Source organism: Miscanthus floridulus, chromosome 13 (assembly GCF_019320115.1).
Source record: "Miscanthus floridulus cultivar M001 chromosome 13, ASM1932011v1, whole genome shotgun sequence".
Taxonomy (NCBI): Eukaryota; Viridiplantae; Streptophyta; class Magnoliopsida; order Poales; family Poaceae; genus Miscanthus; species Miscanthus floridulus.
This window is the reverse complement of record NC_089592.1, coordinates 39,662,024-39,676,728: the sequence shown is the minus strand read 5'-3', so window position 1 is coordinate 39,676,728 and position 14,705 is coordinate 39,662,024. Positions and strand designations below refer to the sequence as shown.

The 14,705-nt window shown below is 47.5% G+C and overlaps 1 protein-coding gene across 1 annotated transcript in view; it reads right to left on the bottom strand.

The window, feature by feature from the left end:
- Nucleotides 1–12,780, bottom strand: part of LOC136498974 (uncharacterized) — a 31,089-nt gene extending 18,309 nt beyond the window's left edge. Inside the window, exons 1-3 of the mRNA XM_066494671.1 lie at nucleotides 12,459–12,780; nucleotides 12,244–12,342; nucleotides 12,011–12,151 (exon numbers count right to left, since the gene is read on the bottom strand). Coding sequence (XP_066350768.1) covers nucleotides 12,011–12,151; nucleotides 12,244–12,342; nucleotides 12,459–12,613 — 395 coding nt within the window. The 5' untranslated portion in view covers nucleotides 12,614–12,780. The remainder of the gene's footprint in view (nucleotides 1–12,010; nucleotides 12,152–12,243; nucleotides 12,343–12,458) is intronic.
- Between the last annotated feature and the right edge of the window lie 1,925 nt (nucleotides 12,781–14,705).

Here is a 14,705-nt window from a genome sequence, read left to right as displayed (position 1 = left end):
GGTATCATGAACCGCCCCTATCACTAGAATGAAGAGTACCTAGAGGGACAACCATGGTATGAAGTGCGGCTAACCATACCAGCCTGAACACAAGCACCCTTCTGGCAGGAGTGGAAAGCGGAATCTAAAGGAAGAACTCCTTAGGAGGCTACCCAAGTAGTAGCCTTTGAGGTACTAAGTCAGATCTGTCAGCAGCACGGGGATGAACTTACCGACAGTGCCGCTGGTGTTTTTCCTCGGGTAGATCCATCCACAGCAATATGGGAACAACGCAACCACAATGCATTGATCTAAGATCGGGATGAATGGGCCAATAGTTTTAGTCCCGCTATGAGTGCCATGTTTGCAGTGATGAAAATGTTCTATACTCGTCAGGACACCAGGGATTTCTTACAGGAATCCTACACTACTTGCATGGATAAGCTAATTAGAGCCGAAGCAGCACAACGTAAGCTCAAGAAGCGTGTGCGCAAGCACAAAAAGGCAGCAAGTGAGGCTCGATGGGAAACCGATCAAGCCTATGTAGCTTTGGGCAATCTCCACACCCAAATGGAGCAAGTGGATCAACAGTGAGCTACAGCCCAAGAAGCAAGAGCAGATGATCAAGCGATGCTAGAAGGATTGTAGGAGCAGCTGGAGGCCGCCCATGCTGAAGCGTCCATAGCTATGCGCCAGCGAAACCAAGCAAACAACCATGCCGCTGCAGCAGAAGTAGAACGAGATAGAACCCGCGCAATGAGCACCATGTAGGACTGTGCTGAGAGGGACTTGCGCCAGTAGCTTGCATAGGCTCAGCATGTAGTGATGGATCTTCAGCATGAGGTGCATTATCTGAACAACCAACTACACCCGATCCTTGATGACGAAGATCCAGATATGTTAGTGGAAGATGACGGCTAGGATGAGGAAGAAGTGGAGCCAGAGGATGGGTATGATCCTATCTCCAACCTTGACAGTGATCATAATGAGGATTAGAATCGCTTAGTGACTAGTGGAAATGCGAGATGTATCCCCGCTATTTATGTAATGGACCTGTAGTTTAAGTTTGGTGTTTGTGATGGAACTATCATGTAATATTGGTACTTGCATGTTGTCTCACGTTTGGTTGAACATTAATGCAATTCTAGTTCATTTTATCGGTGATTATGACTTGAATGTTAACGCGCTGCGAGCTCGATAAGTGATCAAATTGGTGATGTCATGTTGCTAGAATGAATTATTGTGCCTTTGTTTTATTGTATGAATTTAAGATTCTCTCCAGTAATTTTAGTTTGGCATAATTATACAATTCATCTGCAATCTCTTGACATCATCCAATAATCACTTATTGTTGCAACTTTGCAGATGACTCGCACCCATGCTGGCGCAAGCAGCAGCCAAGGGGGCAATGACGGTGACTTACCACCACCACCACCACCGTCTGCTAATGCGTTCTTTGCCCAGTTCTTAGGGAGCCAGAGGACTATGGAGGAAGCCATGCATCTCATCACACAGAACATGACTCGTGCCCACCCACAGCAACAGGGGCCTGAGCCAAACCAGTACAACACCTTCAAGGTTTTCTAGATACCAAGCCACCTGTTTTCAAGGTGGCAAAGGAACCGCTCCAGGTGGATGAGTGGCTCAACACTATTGAGCAGAAGTTGCATCTGCTGAGGGTCACAGAGCACCAGACGACAGAGTATGCGTCCCATCAGCTGCAGGGACCGGCTAAAATTTTGTGGACCCATTTCCCGTCCTCTCTACCTGCCAATGCACAGGTCATGTGGGAGCAGTTCAAGTTAGCCTTTAGGGGACATCACATTCCCCCAGGGCTAATGCACATGAAGGCGGCTGAATTTATGCGGCTCACGCAAGGGACCAGGACCCTTACTAAGTATATGCATGCTTTCAACAACATGTCCTAGTATGCCCCAGGTTTTGTTGATACTGAAGAAAAGAAGATAGAAAGTTTCAAGAGAGGTCTTGGCACGAAGCTGATGAAGACTATGGCCAACTTCAAGTGCACCACTTACAATGAGTTCATCAGTGATGCATTGACTTAGGAGAACCATAACAATCTACATGCGGCAGCAAAGGGCCGCAAGAGGGCAGCTGAGGCAGGTGCCTCAGGATCTTCACAGTCTCGAGCTCCAGTGGTGGCTAGGCCATAGTTTCGACCACTAGCACCCAAGTTCTGACCTCCTCCACCAAAAGCTCAGAACAACTAACCTCAAAAGGTGTTCCATAAGGCGTTCACCATTGCCTTACCCAAGGGGAATGGAGGGCAAGGAAGCTCAACAGGACACAAAAGCAATCAACCCTGCTTCAACTGTAATCAAGTGGGTCATTAGGCCAAGGAATGCCCCCATCCTAAGAAGAACAACAATCAGAACTAGAACACTCAAAGGCAGGCAAACCCTAAGGCATGTCCTAGATACGTGCACTATACTGTTGTTGAAGAAGTGCCCGTAGGAGAGGTTGTCACCGCTGGTATGTTTCTTGTCAACAAGCATCCCGCTATTGTTTTATTTGATTCGGGAGCTTCTCATTCATTTATGAGCCAATCATTTGCATCTAGACATGATTAGAAAGTAGTTGAAGTAAGCAAGGGTGGTTATAGTATAAGTTCAGCTAGGGCTACTATCTCTACAAATAAGATGGTTAGAAATGTGCTCATCTCTATACAAGGGAGGGAGTATACAACAGATCTAATAGTATTGCCCGGATTATCCATAAGTGTAATCTTAGGCATGAATTAGATGAGAGATCATGGTGTTCTCATTGACACTAGCACTTGTACAATTATGTTGAGGGAACCAAAGGGAGGTAACGCTTTCCTAGTACCACTTTCCCGCAACTTTGAACTCCAGAATTTGTCTTGTGCTATCCAAGTCACTACCCTTTGTGATATCCTAGTGGTTTGTGAGTTACCTGATGTATTCCCAAATGAGTTACCAGGTTTACCACCTGATAGGGATGTGGAATTCAAGATTGAGTTAGTGCCAGGTACGGCACCTATCTCAAGATGACCCTATAGGATGCGACCAAATGAGTTAGCTGAACTCAAAATTCAGTTACAAGAACTATTGGACAAAGGTCTCATTCAACCTAGTTCATCTCCATGGGGATGTCTAGCTTTGTTTGTGAAGAAGGACAAGTCCTTGAGAATGTGTGTGGATTATAGGCCACTAAATGTTGTGACCATCAAAAACAAGTATCCTTTGCCTCGTATCGATATCTTGTTCGATCAGTTGGCAAAAGCAAAGGTATTCTCCAAGATTGACTTGAGGTCAGATACCATCAGATAAAGATCATGCCGGAAGATATACCTAAAATAGCTTTGTCCACTAGGTACGACTTGTATGAGTATTTTGGTCATGTCTTTTGGAATGACGAATGTTCCTGCCTACTTCATGTACTTGATGAATTCGGTATTCATGCCCAAGCTCGACAAGTTCATGGTTGTGTTTATTGATGATATCTTGATTTATTTGGAGAATGAGGCAGATCATGCAGAGCATCTGAGGATTGTTCTGTCCAGATTGAGGGAACGTAAGTTATATGCAAAGTTTAGCAAGTGTGAATTTTGGTTGAGTAAAGTACTTTTCTTGGGTCATATCTTATCGAGGGATGGAATTTCTGTAGACCCATCTAAAGTACAAGAGGTCATGGATTAGAAGGCCCCAACTTCGATTCATGAAGTTCGGTGTTTTCTAGGGTTAGCAGGTTACTATCATTGTTTAATTCCGGATTTCTCCAAGATGGCTAAGCCCATGACTAGACTCCTTCAGAAAGATGAAAAGTTCAATTGGACACCTAAGTGTGAAGCGGCTTTTCACACCCTAAGGACTCTATTAACTGCAGCTCCTGTTTTAGCACAACCCGACATTGAAAAGCCTTTCGATGTGTTCTGTGATGCATCGGGTATAGGTTTGGGGTGTGTGCTCATGCCAAAGGGAAGAGTGATTGTCTATGCTTCTTAGTAGTTGAGAAAGCATGAAGTCAACTACCCTACACATAATTTAGAACTTACAGCAGTTGTTCATGCATTAAAGATATGGAGTTATTATCTATTGGGCAATGTATGTCATATATATACGGACCACAAAAGTCTCAAATATATCTTTACCCAACCTGAGTTGAACATGAGATAGCGAAGATGGTTAGAGTTGATTAAGGACTACAATTTGGAAGTACACTATCATCCAGGGAAAGCCAATGTTGTAGCTGATGCACTTAGTCGGAAATCTCATTGCAACATTGTGGAAGCATTGTTGGAAGATGGGTTCAATTTGTTACATACTGTTGTACTGCACAATATCACTATCAGTTGTTCACTTGAGAACAAAATCATAGAACTATAGAAAACAGATGTAGGTATATTTCACATCAAGAGAAAAATGCAAGAGCACGAAACAAACCATTTCAGATTAGATGAAGGAGGTGTGCTATGGTTTGAGGACCGACTTGTGGTACCAAAAGACCGTGAGCTTAGAAATCAAATTTTAGATGAAGCTCATTCGTCCAAGTTGTCTATCCATCCGGGTAGTAGCAAAATGTATCAAGATTTGAAGACCCATTTTTGGTGGACTAAGATGAAGAAAGAGATCGCAGCCTATGTCGCTAGGTGTGATAATTGTAGTAGAGTAAAAGCCGTTCATTTGAAATCTGCCGGGTTACTTCAGCCTTTGCCTATTCCAGGTTGGAAATGGGAAGAAATCAGTATGGACTTTATCATAGGCCTTCCAATGACACAGCAAGGTCACGATTCAATATGGGTTATTGTAGATCGTCTCACCAAGTCAACACATTTTATACCGGTTAACACAACATATCACACGGTAAAGTATGCTGAGCTGTATGTTTCTCAGATTGTGAGACTGCATGGTATACCCCGGACTATAATCTCAGATCAAGGACTGCAGTTTATAGCTCATTTCTAGGAACACTTGCACCAAGCTTTGGGGACTAAGCTAATTAGAAGTTCAGCATACCATCCACAAACTTTTGGACAGACTGAATGAGTGAACCAGATCTTAGAAGATTTGCTGAGAGCTTGTGTTATATCTTCCAAGGGTTCATGGGAGAAATAGCTACCTTTAGCTGAGTTCTCCTACAACAACAGTTATCAAGCAAGCATCAAGATGGTTCCTTTTGAAGCCTTGTACGGTAGAAAATGTAGAACTCCATTGAATTGGATTGAGCCTAGTGAAAGAAGATATTTTGGCATTGACTTTGTCACTGAAGCTAAAGAGCAAGTGCGCATTATCCAACAGCATATGAAAGCAGCTCAGTCTAGACAAAAGAGTTATGCTGATAAAAGAAGAAGACCATTGACTTTTGAAGTGGGAGACTATGTGTACTTAAAAGTGTCACCCATGAAAGGAGTACAGAGATTTGGAGTGAAAAGGAAGCTTGCACCTAGATATGTAGGGCCATACAAGATTACTGAATGGAAAGGGAAGGTCGCTTACAAGTTACAACTTCCACCAGAGATGAGTGCCATATTCGACGTCTTCCATGTTTCTCAATTGAAGAGATGCCTTCGCATACCTGAGGAAGCCATTGCACCCACCAACAATAAGCTCCAATAGGATTTGACCTATGAAGAGAAACCAATCCATGTGTTAGAAGAGATGGAAAAAGTAACACGGAGTAAGATCATTAACTTCTATAAGGTGGTGTAGTATTTTAGTTGATGATGGTAAGTCTAGCTGAGTACCTTCTCGTACTTAGGGTTTTATTCCCATTGTTGCAGATAACATTATGTACCATGGCTACTACAAGAACTGCTTTGCTCCTACAGTGGATGAGGAATAGGACCACAGACATGGTCATTCTGTATATCATCTCACCCTTGTGCTTTTGGTTGGAGATGACTATGAAACTGGCTATGTATCTGAACTACTATTAATGTCATTCTGAACAATGTTGCTTCCGCTACATTTAAACTTGGTTTGTAATAACTATGTGAACTCCGATGTATGAGCATTATTTGTGAATTGTGATGTAACATGTGCCTGGTTATGTTGAATCATGTACGATCTTGGCTTGTATGTTGGTTGAATCGAGATCCTTCATGATACTCGATGAACTACTGGATTTATATGGGCTCAAGTGTGATGGTTTGACTTCCTCGGTGGTTGCTATTGCACCTATGCTCTTATAAATTGGACGGTTCTGTGACATCGCCTGATCCCTTGGGTGCGGGATCTGTCTCGCCTGACCCCGAGGACGTGGTTTCCGTCTCGACCGACGGGGACTCATACCGCTATCAACCACTCTAGGTCCAAGCGTATGGGCCTAGGTCAAAGCTCTAACGCCAAGGAAGAGACTGGCATGCCTCAATGTAACTCGTGGCCATGACGGGCCATACCTGAGGATTCACATCAAGAACAGTGTCGGGTGTGTCGGTGTTGTTTTGCCTAACCCTCATATGAATGATGACAGGCGCGTCAGTTCACCACGACGTCCACCAGGACGGAATGGAATGCCATGACCAATAGATGATGCCAGCGCATGGCGTCAGTGACGAACAGGGCCACGACGTGCAGCTGTCCCTGTTGACGTCTATAGGATCAGGGCCCGGCGATCCTAGAAGCCTTTCTTTCTCTCTTGTTCTTCTCATTTTCCTCCGCTGTAACCCGTGCTTTCCCTTCGCCTATAAAAGGGGAAGCAGGGCACCCCATGAAAGGAGGATTCAGATCCAATCGAGACCTGAACCACGAGATAAACTCACAAGAGCACGACACGAGCACATGGCTAAACAACGATCGAGCTCTCAGCACCCGTTCACCTCTTCCATCAGAGACTTGGGATCCTTTCCCTCTCTCGCCTTTTTGTAACCCCTACTGCAAACCAAGTGCTGGTAACACGAGCATCAGCAAACTAGAAGTAGGGACGTTCCGCCCGAACCAGTATAAACCCTTGTGCCCTCTGAGCACACCATCCGAGCTAGAAGCGCAAATACAAATTTACTCGTCGGTGGTCTGAAAACACCGATAGTTGGGACACCAGGTAGGGCTTTTTGCGCGTCTCGACGTCCACATCAAGCCTCAGATGGCTAATCACGGCGCCAGCTGGGTCCTAGGCATGCATGTGCGCTTCGGGAACCTGGACTTCATCATTTCGACAGAGGGAGAGTTGGCGCAAGTCCCCGCTATCGCCAACCTCTCCACTCCGCCGGCCTCAACACGATCGCTAAGGCGCTCAAGGAGCTATAGCTGCACGCACCGAAGGCCCGCGCCCCTAGAGGTGACCAGCTCCTCGACTTTGATTACGGGAGGCTAGAGCGCTAGCTCCATGCCTTGCTGGGACCTCGACCGTCCCGAGAGGACCAGGGCCGCCTCACCTTCTCGTTCACCAACGTCATAACACAGCTTGCCATAGGTGAGCCGCTCTCCCTAGAATACCTCATCTGGAGCGCCTCGATAGCACTCCCATTCGGTCTGCGCAACACCACAGAGACCGTTGGCCACCTTGTGGTGCAATGCACGCCCCCATCCCCTACGAACGATGAGTTCATGGGGATGACCGAATATGTCACGAAATCTTTCCATGACCTCCTCGCTGGAGAATCAGAGTCGCCCTCCAACTCTAACTACAATGTGAATGTTTCATGGAAGGTACCCACTCGCGCCCAACACCGATGCAGCGCCAGCCGGCTCCTGGCACGTTAACGGAGGAGGATCTTCTTTGGAGCGATCCATAGGAGAATCCCACGTCCTTCGACGCTACAAGGGACATGGCGGTCAGTTCGTGGCAAAAATCTGTTAAGACAAAAAGACAAAAAAATCTCTTGACTTACCTTGACACCATCATACGAGGACGTTTTGGGGTTAGCTTGCCCAACCCTGGCTGCTCCTCATTGGCACGTTGCCGCTTTGAGCCCTTCCTCGGCTTAGAGGGCTCAGACGAATCAAAGCAGCCGCCTCCAGCAGACTCCGGGGGCATCACCGCGGGCTCGATCGGAGCAGGGCAACCTATTTCTGCCAGCTCTGGGGCCGCGGTCGAAGGCCTAGATGAGGCGAGACGGCCCGACCCCACCGGCTCTAGGGATGCGCCCTCCCCCTCCTATCTCAGGACATGCCATGGGAAGGGCCCTGCCTATGATGAAGGTGGGTCCTCGTCCCTAGCAGCCAGATCATCCCATGGGATGGGCGACATGGAGCCATCATCTTCCTCCTCCTCTTCTTCTTCCTTGTCTTCTTCCAACGAGCCTTGACGCCGCTTCCCTCGCTACAGCTTCACTCGCTGCTTCGACCGCCGTTTCTTCTCCTCGGTGTCCTTCTTCTTCTTCTGCTGTTCATCCACAGCACGGTTCGCCGCCCTCATAGCCACATGCTCTGGCAACGGCACGACGTAGTCCCGAAAGACTAACCCCGTCGGCAGCTCGATGAAGCCGGTGTTTTGCCACATCATGGGATGCCCCGGGGTCGGAAACATGATGTTGGCCTCCCCCGTGGCCTCATTGTCGTGTTGCGGCCCATGGGCGAGTGTCGTCCTGATGAACTATGCGCCAAGCATCATCCCGTACAGCGGGAGGACGCGCGCCATTAGGGACGCCACCCTCCTCGCGTTATACCCCCCAATGACATTGGCCCTACGGAGGCCATGGGTCTTCAGGAAGGCAATGGCCTCATGGAGATAGCGCATCCTCTTCTTCTCCTTGACGGGTGGCCCCCACGGCTATGACGGCGAAACCCCCTTGATCAGACGCCCAAAGAAGACAGGCAAGGGTGCAGCAGGGTCGTCCTTCAGGTAGAACCAATGCGAGTGCCACCCCTTGTTGGGTCTGGAGAGTTGGCAGGGCATATACTCGGCCGCCCGCTGCCCCCAAAGGTGGATGCCCGTGCATCCCATCGGCACTGGGGTCTCCCAGCCTCTCTCCTTCTTCTTCATCAAGGAGGTGGAGAAGAAATATCTCTAGAGCTTGAAGTGGGGCTCGATCCCTAGGTACCCCTCGCACATCGCGATGAAGGCCACGATGTGCTAGATCCCGTTGGGGCTCAAGTGCTATAACTCGATCTGATAATGGTGCAGTAGACCCTAAAAGAATGGGTGAGGAGGAACCGCGAGTTCATGCTCATGGAAGAGCACAAAGGAGATGACGTAGCCATCGAGCGGTGTTGGCGCCTCCTCGCGGCCGGGCACAAGCCACTCCGTCGCATTGGTCCTCCTGCGAAGAAGACCACGCTTGATGAGGCCCTCCATGCGCGCATAGGTAACATTAGAGCGATGCCACAAATCCATGGAGGATGGAGGTGGCTACAGAGAAGCAAAGGCAGCGGCGGAGGAGCGGAGGCTATGGATCTAGGGCTCTAGCGGTGGACTAGAAAGCACGGCAGATCCAAACGGCGATGGCAGAGAAACAGAGAAGGTAAGGTTGTGGTTTTGGTGTGCAGAAACATCAAGGGGGAGGCCGTTATTTATAAGGCAAAGCGGGGCGAGAAGGCGAACCATCCACCTAGATTCATGTGCACCTCCCGCCGAAGATCGTGCGCACGCAATCTCTGGCCGCGCCCTAAAAGGACTCACCGGATGACGGTTCGCCCAGTCAATGGGCCAAGAACCGTCGCAGGTAAGGAGGGATACAGAGCTAAAAACGCTCATACGGCCTATTCAGGCCTAGGAGTTCAAAGGCTGGCCCACCAACAGGTTCACAACCACTCCGAGGCACCCTGAGAGCAAGGCGTGGAAAGGGATGGGCCCACTAGCGGCCAGTACCTGAGCGCACGAGTGCCACGGGCATCCCGGCCCACGTTTTGAGTCTTGGTCGATTCCCAGTCCATGGTTTTTCCTCGAAGAAGGGCAACAAGCCCTCAGGACCAGTCGAACGGACTCGAGAACTATATGGATTGGCCACTAAGAATCTGGAGTCAGTCACCAGCTGACCCACGCCAGACCCCTGCTACGCGTGGGGGCTCGAGGAAAGTTGGACTTGCATGGAGGACCGAATGCGTGGTCGCAGTACGACAACGGAATAATCGGATCCAAGGGGGCTGAAATCGAGAAAAATCTTTTTGACCTCCCAAATCCTGCGGTTACATGCCCCCGAGAAGACTGATCGTGACAAAAGAGAACCACCGCCCTACCAGGACACGCCGTGGGCTACAAAAAGATGGCCAAGGCCCTCAGAGTCCTCCCGTCCGAAAAAGCCTCCAAAGGAGTATTCTACTCCTTCGCAAGCTCAGGGGCAACTATCGGGTATCGATATTAGGGATACCCGACGGAAGGGAGTTAGCGCCCACTGCTGACTTCCCCGATTGAGGCACGACGTATGAAAAAGTCTCGCCTGACCTCGAGGCCGCGGGGGTCTCACCCAAGGACGCGGGCTCCTTCTCACCCGACCCTGAGGCCGCGGGCTCCGTCTCGCCCCACCCCAAGGTCGTAGGCTCCGTCTCGCCCGATCCCTAGGACGCAGTTTCTGTCTCAACCAACGGGGACCCATACCGCCATGAACCACTCTAGGTCCAAGCGTATGGCCCTAGATCAAAGCTCTGACGCTAGGAAAGAGACTGGCATGCCTCGATGTAACATGTGGCCATGATGGGCCATACCTGAGGATTCACATCAAGAACAGCGTCGAGCGTGCCGGTGCTGTTCTACCTAACCCTCGTATGGAATGGAATGCCATGACCGGTAGATAACGCCTGCACATGGCGTCAGTGACGAATAGGGCCACGACGTGGAGCCATCCCTGTTGACGTCTATAGGATCAGCGGGACCCGCATGAAGGGGATGAAGGACCCAGTGATCCTGTAAGCCTTTCTCTCTCTCTCTCTCTCGTTCTTCTCCTTTTCCTCCGCTGTGACCCGTGCTTTCCCTTCGCCTATAAAAGAGAAAGCAGAGCACCCCATGAAAGGGGGATTTAGATCCAATCGAGACCCGAACCACGAGATAAACTCACAAGAGCACGACACGAGCATACGGCTGAGTAGCGATCGAACTCTCAGCACCCATTCACCTCTTCCATCAGAGACTTGGGATCCTTTCCCTCTCTCGCCTGTTTATAACCCCAACTACAAACCAAGTGCCGGTAACACGAGTAGCAGCAAACTGGACATAGGGACGTTCTGCCCGAACCAGTATAAACCCCTGTTTCCTCCGAGCACACCATCCGGGCCAGACGCGCAAATACAAATTTACTCGTCGGTGGTCCGAAAACACCGATAGAACCCAGGGTCGAACTTCTGACACTAGAGATGGAGTAGACGTGTCTTGACGTGACCCGCGGCCACGACGGGCCATACCTAAGGACTCACGTCATCAAAAGTGTCGGGCATGCCGGTGTTATGCTACCTAATCCCCGTACGACTTCCGACGGGGGTATCTGCTAACCATGCCACCCGCCGGGACAGAACGGAGCGCCATGACCGGCTGATGACGCCCATGTATAGCACCAGTGATAAATAGGGTCTCAACGTGGAGTCGTCCCCATCAACATCTATAGGACCGATGGGACCCGTGTAAAGGAGATGAAGGGCGCCGCAACCCCGGAGGCCTTCTTCCTCCTCGCTTTTCTCTCTCTCTTTCTCTGGTGTAACCTGCGCCTTCCCCTTCAGCTATAAAAGGGGAAGCAGGACGCCCCATGAAGGGCATGGCTCAACGCTAAATGGTTCAATGAGTTCAACTAGACTCAACTCCATTCAATCCTTCCGTCAGAAACTTAGGACCTCTCTCTTGCCTGTTTGTAACCCCTACTATAAACAAGTGTCAGTAACATGAGCAGCCTTAAACTGGACGTAGGGACATTCCGCTCGAACCAGTATAAATCCTTGTGTCCTCCGAGCACACCATGTAGGCCAGACACGCAGACATAAATTTACTAGTCGGCGGTTCGAAACACCGACAAATATACGTAGAACAAAAAAATAGACTGTACTTTTATAGATAAAATGCTACCGGGATTGATCAAAGTATCTTATTAATTGATTACTACTGCACGTGCATACTGAAACCATGATGGAAATAGATGCCTTGGGATCACGTTATAGCACTACAAAATGAAGAGAAATTTGCATCTCACCTTCGAACTCTTCCTTGCATAGCGGCACAGATGCAGTTCCTTCTGCAGCTTTCCTCAATTTTACCCCTGTCGAGCTTCCTTCTGCAGCGACATGTATGCGCATGTCCAGAAGCCGACGTTCGGTGGCATGCACACTCAGATCTGAGGCAGTGGAAGAACGGGATTGACGAAACCATTAAGCAGGCTAAAAGAACAAGTTAGGAGGAGAGGGAGAGGGAGAACGGTGATCTTACCGGACGGGAAAGGGCGAGCTGATGCTCCCGACGCTAGCGGCGGACGCGGCGCTCGTGTTTGACGCTCTCAGGGATGGACGCACAGTAAGGAGGAACAATCTGCATAACACAGCTGATTATTTATCAGAAATAATCAGAACTAAGATGCAGACACAGAAGTTAGTCATCAAGTATCAGAACGAACACCTAAATCAGTTAGATTCGTTTTTTTTAACCTGGCACCGGGGAGGACGACAACAGGCGCTTGCTTCGACCATTGGGGAGGCCGAGTTGGTGCGGCAGCGGCGTAAGTCAGAGCAGCAGGGGGGATTTGGGGACCGGCCCTCCGGTGCCGCTGCAAGGTGCTTCGCTTGACTCTGCTCCTGGACATGGCGTTCTGCCTAAACTCCTTCTGATCTGCGGTGGCCGCCGTGAGCGCGCAGACACCATGCACAGGAGGAAGATTGCCGCCGTGGAGAGGTGGACGATGAGGTGCTCGAGGTGTGGGAGAAGATGTGGTCTCCGCGAAAACGAACGGATTTTGGAGGTGCGTGAGAGGGCGTGGAAGGGGAAAACAAAAGGCGCGGCAGCAATGTTTTGGCGAAGGAGGAGATTTGGAAGGGTGTGAGCGACTTGGGAAAGGAAATGCGTGGGCCGCTGTTTTGCGAGAAGCACGCGATTCAGAACGGCAGACAGCAGACAATGCGCCACAGACCTTTTTACTTGAAAATTTAATATAGTTGCTTTAACGTAACCTTGATTCTATATAATTGTCTAGTTTTTATTAAGTTACTCGATAGTAGTATTTTAATTTTAATAACAATTGAATCTTATCTGTAATTTTAGAAGGAAAACTAAATTGATGTCTGTACTCATATTTATATTTCTTTGTTGTTTAAAGATCTTTTTTACAACATGTATACTTCAATTTCAAGTAATCTCAATAGATCGCTAGAATACACATAGCCTTTGTTTGGTTCTTAAAAATTGAAAAACAATCTAATAATAAAATGAGAAACACTTTCTAAATATTTTGTTTTAATTTATGAGATTCAAACATGCCCTTAAATTCCAAAAACACTTATTTATGTAAATAAAGCATATGCAATAGAGGCAAATGTGGTAAAGTATGTAGTGCAAACCACCTGCTAGGTGAAACACATAAAAACCAATTCAAAAACATAACTCTTTATTGACTTCTATGGGCCGAGTAAGTTGTATTGGTAATTTGGCCTATTGAAATACCTTGGTACCACATATAGTTTAAAAATTTGTAAGTAAAAAAAACCCAAAAAATATAAAAATTCTAGAAAATGCATTATTGAATGCAAAGATAATTAATCGTTTTACATAAACAACCATATAAAATCATGGTTAAATTATGTTTTTCAAGTAAGTTGTATTCGTAATTTGGCGTATTTCATATTAGCACACCAAAGTTACTTTTTTCCTGAATCAATCAAGTTACTTGAGTAATTTTATTATGGTTGGAGAAATAAAGACTGCTGGTGAGGAGCGATCGAGTGGCTAGAGGCTGATCAGTTTGATCTCTAGTCCGGTCCTAATAACTCTAATTAGAAGGCTAATGATTGGAGAAGTATAGTCTGGATGTCTCTATTCTTCCTTCCAACCACACACATTTCGACAACTCCTCTCTTCTTCCGTCCACCCCACCCTAGCTACTCTGCTTCCTAGTCTCCCCCCCCCCCCCCCCCGGTCATGGCGGACACCACCCAAATCCAACGACACCTGGGTGGACTAGTCTTATTTTCCAACACTGAAATCTAAGTGGACTAGTGTAAATTCTAGTCAAAGAATTGGTGTTGGGTTGGCCTTCATGGGTGGCTTCTCCCAGTGTATCCATGTGTGCTGCCGAGAACAACCGAGAAATTCTCTAGGGTGCCCACAATCCTATAAATGTCTTTTAAACTTCTACTTAATCAAACATCTTTGTGTAGCCTATATTGGTAATTCTTCCAACAATAACCCTTGAGGGTGTGGGTTCAACCCCAGCATTATGCAATTTTTATTACTTTTGGTTTTTCTATGAAGTTTTTCTTATTACTTTTAGTTTTTCTATGAACTTTTTCTACGCATTACGTATCCGTGTTAACTCTGATTCGCGCCATTTTTGTGTCAGAATCTCCATACCAATTAACTTGGTGAATAATTTTAAAACATTTGTACATTTATGTTATTTATGTCTGACATATTATCGGAATGAGCTTGTAGTGTACGTGACATTTTTATTTATGGTCTAATAATGGATATAATATATATAGGTTGATGTGGTTAGTTGCCCACTTAGGTGATATTGCCTCTCTAGCCAACTCTATCATCTCTACCAAGTTTCTAGGTGCACCTTGGTATTACATCCACATGTTTTATACCATCCCTGGAAAAGTATCATAAAGAAAATTTTTGAACATTTTTTTTAGAAAGTCGTAATAACATCTACTTCTGTATTTATGGCTTCTATTATA